The 3,169-nt window shown below is 50.5% G+C and overlaps 1 protein-coding gene across 1 annotated transcript; it reads left to right on the top strand.

Moving 5' to 3' along the window:
• Positions 1-666: 666 nt before the first annotated feature.
• Positions 667-2,139, top strand: LOC124668703 (UDP-glycosyltransferase 88F5-like). Its single transcript, XM_047205785.1, has one exon. It carries the CDS (start codon positions 667-669, stop codon positions 2,080-2,082), a length of 1,416 nt encoding a protein of 471 aa, XP_047061741.1. The 3' UTR covers positions 2,083-2,139.
• Positions 2,140-3,169: the final 1,030 nt, after the last annotated feature.

Here is a 3,169-nt window from a genome sequence, read left to right as displayed (position 1 = left end):
AACAGTGTATGTGCTATGGGGAGGTGTGTTTCACACCTGTGACCCCCATAGCACAGCTCCGATAGCATATGCACGCACTTAAAGGAAAGTAGGTGAGGGCAGAAAAAGTCGGAGATAGGAGAATCTTTAGAGGGGATGTCACTGCATGTGGGCTGGTGAACATCTTTTGAGCAAAAATTTGGTGCCGGCGTCCCGATCGAAGCCCTTGGCATAGGGAATCTTTTAGGGCGCGCCGATGCTTTTATGAGGGTTCAGAATATACCGACGCTTTTTAGGGAGCGCCGATACGGACATTTTCTCTCATTAGAATCCCAACAAAACTATTGAGAGCTCTATAGGAGCGTCGGTGTAGATGCTCTTAGAGCTGGGGTGCTCAACCAATAATTTTCAAACCATTGACAAAAAATATATTAATCTGATCTCAGAAAATGATTAGACGTCTCATGCTTCCTTTTCCCTTGCATGCGCATTTTGGTGACGTCGGCTTCAATCAGCAATCATGTAGCGGAATACATGTCCAACTCCACAGCCGGGTAGCCGCCGCCGACGACTACGAAAATGCGGCTACTCCAAAACATCACCACCATATAAACTCACCCCGATCGATTGCCTGCTTCTCTCATTCAGGGTTCACCACACAAGAAGAACAGCACCACAGAAGCAAACATGGAGAGCACCATCGTGCTTTACACATGGATGGTCAGGGGCCACCTCCACCCCACGACGCAGCTCGCCCACCACCTCGCCAAGCTAGACCTTCCTGTTACCGTCGCCGTCGCCGACGTGCCGTCTACAGGCAACTCCGCTCAGACCATCGCCCGTCTCGACTCGTCCTATCCTTCCGTCTCCTTCCACCTACTCTCCCCGGCAGCGACCCGCTCCGCGGACGCGGCTGACCCCGACGCCGATCCTTTCATTGCCCTGATCGCCGACCTCCGCGCCACCAACGCGGCCCTCCTCACCTTCCTCGGATCCATCGGGCCCGTCAAGGCTCTCGTGGCCGACTTCTTCTGCGCGTACGGGTTTGACGCCGCCGCGGAGCTCGGCGTCCCGGCCTACCTGTTCTTCGCCTCAGGCGCGTCGGTCCTCGCGGCCTACCTGCACATCCCCATGATGCGCACCGCCGTGTCCTTCGGGGACATGGGGCGCAACTTGGTGCAGTTCCCTGGAGTTCACCCAGTTCCGGCATCCGACCTGCCGGAAGTGCTGCTCGATCGCGACAACAACCAGTACAAGACATTTCTTGGCCTCCTGGAGCAGCTACCGAGAGCGAACGGCATTCTGTCGAACACGTTCGAGTGGCTGGAGCCCAGTGCCGTGAAGGCGATAAAAGACGGGACTGTCCGCCCCGGCGAGGCAGTACCGCCATTCTTCTCCGTCGGTCCATTGGTCGGCGAGGAGATGGAAAGCAACGCAAAGCAAGAATGCCTACGGTGGCTGGATAGCCAGCCTGCGCGGAGCGTCGTATTCCTCTGCTTCGGGAGCGCGAGCTCGGTGCCGGCGGAGCAGCTAAACGAGATCGCCGTGGGGCTGGAGAAGAGCGGTCACGCATTCCTCTGGGCCGTGCGCGCGCCCGTCGCGCCGGACGCTGACTCCACGAAGCGGTTCGAGGGCCGGGGCGATGCGGCGGTGGAGGCGCTGCTGCCGGAGGGATTCTTGGACAGGACGAGGGGACGCGGCATGGTGGTGTCGTCCTGGGCGCCGCAGGTTGAGGTGCTCCGGCACCCGGCGACGGGCGCGTTCGTGACGCACTGCGGGTGGAACTCCACGCTGGAGGCTGTCGCGGCCGGGGTGCCGATGGTTTGCTGGCCGATGTACGCGGAGCAGAGGATGAACAAGGTGTTCGTTGTGGAGGAGATGAAACTTGGGGTGGCCATGAACGGCTACGACGAGGGAACGGTGAAAGCGGAAGAGGTGGAGGCGAAGGTGAGGCTGGTCATGGAGTCAGAGGAAGGGAAGGAGATCAGGGAGAGGACGAGGCTAGCGAAACAGATGGCCGCCGATGCGCTGGAGTCCGGTGGATCGTCAACGGCAGCGGTTGTTGACTTTCTCAACAGTTTGAACATTTGTACACACCACTGAATCGGTTGATGGTCAAGACAAGCAGCTCGAGTGGGTCACTGCTACTATTGGTTGGCTTTTACTTATGTATTGAGTGGAATCGGGGAGTGTAGGTGACAAACATATTTAGGGCTAATTTGATTCATAGGATAGAAAAATCATAAAATTAAGGAAAAATATATGATTGAGATGTCATGGCTAGTTGAATTCTATGGAAATATGAGTTATGTTTAATTGTGTCAAAGAAAATTTTATGACCTAATGTTTTATTCCTATATGATTTGCACTACAAGATTTCTATAAAATTAGTTCTTAGGATATGTTCATATGAATCAAACAATAGTGTAGGAAAAAATCTCATAGGATCTAAATCCTACAAAATGCTTATGTGAATCCTATGAATCAAAGAAGCCCTTAGATTTGTATTTCATGTAAAGCTGAAATATTAAGACTTCAGACAAACAACTAGCACTTTGATGGTAGCGGAAGAAGGCACCAGCTGGGATATTCATTTCGGCTCACGGGTGCATATGAACCCACTATATGAAAAACACATTTTAAGATATTGCCCATGTACATCTACACATTTTATGCTCGCACACAAGTTTTCGGGATAAAAGAACATTTTTGAATCCCATGTAAAAATGACAATTTTTTTGTTCAAAACATGACTATTCAGATGACATTTTGTGTGTTTTTTTATATAGACCACATAAAATGTCCGTTTCCTCGAAAAACTTGTTGTGCGAATACATTATGTTCATATGTACACGCAAAATTTACCTTGAAATTTTTTGACATTTTTAATTTTTATTTTTGCTGCATTTTATATAATAGGTTCATATGCATCCATGTGCCGAAACACCACCTCCGGCAGCAACCACTCAAAACTGAACAACCGTGGCATTTACAAGATTCAAAAATTTAAGATGTTTATCAGGTAGTAAGATAGTTTTAGGGAGTGAGGCTAGCTCGATTGCAGGAGACGTTAACGGCACAAACCCAACACTTGGTTTCAAAATTTAACGGACGATGAGTTTGAGTTCTTACGTACTCTTGGGGTTTAGACTTGGTTCATGATCAGGATTAACATTGCGGTACTCATCTA

Source organism: Lolium rigidum, chromosome 6 (genome assembly GCF_022539505.1).
Source record: "Lolium rigidum isolate FL_2022 chromosome 6, APGP_CSIRO_Lrig_0.1, whole genome shotgun sequence".
Taxonomy (NCBI): Eukaryota; Viridiplantae; Streptophyta; class Magnoliopsida; order Poales; family Poaceae; genus Lolium; species Lolium rigidum.
This window is presented reverse-complemented; position numbering and strand designations above follow the sequence as displayed.

Excerpts from the sequence above, each read along its gene's own strand:
- LOC124668703 (XM_047205785.1), top strand. The coding sequence starts at position 667 with ATGGAGAGCACCATCGTGCTTTACACATGGATGGTCAGGGGCCACCTC.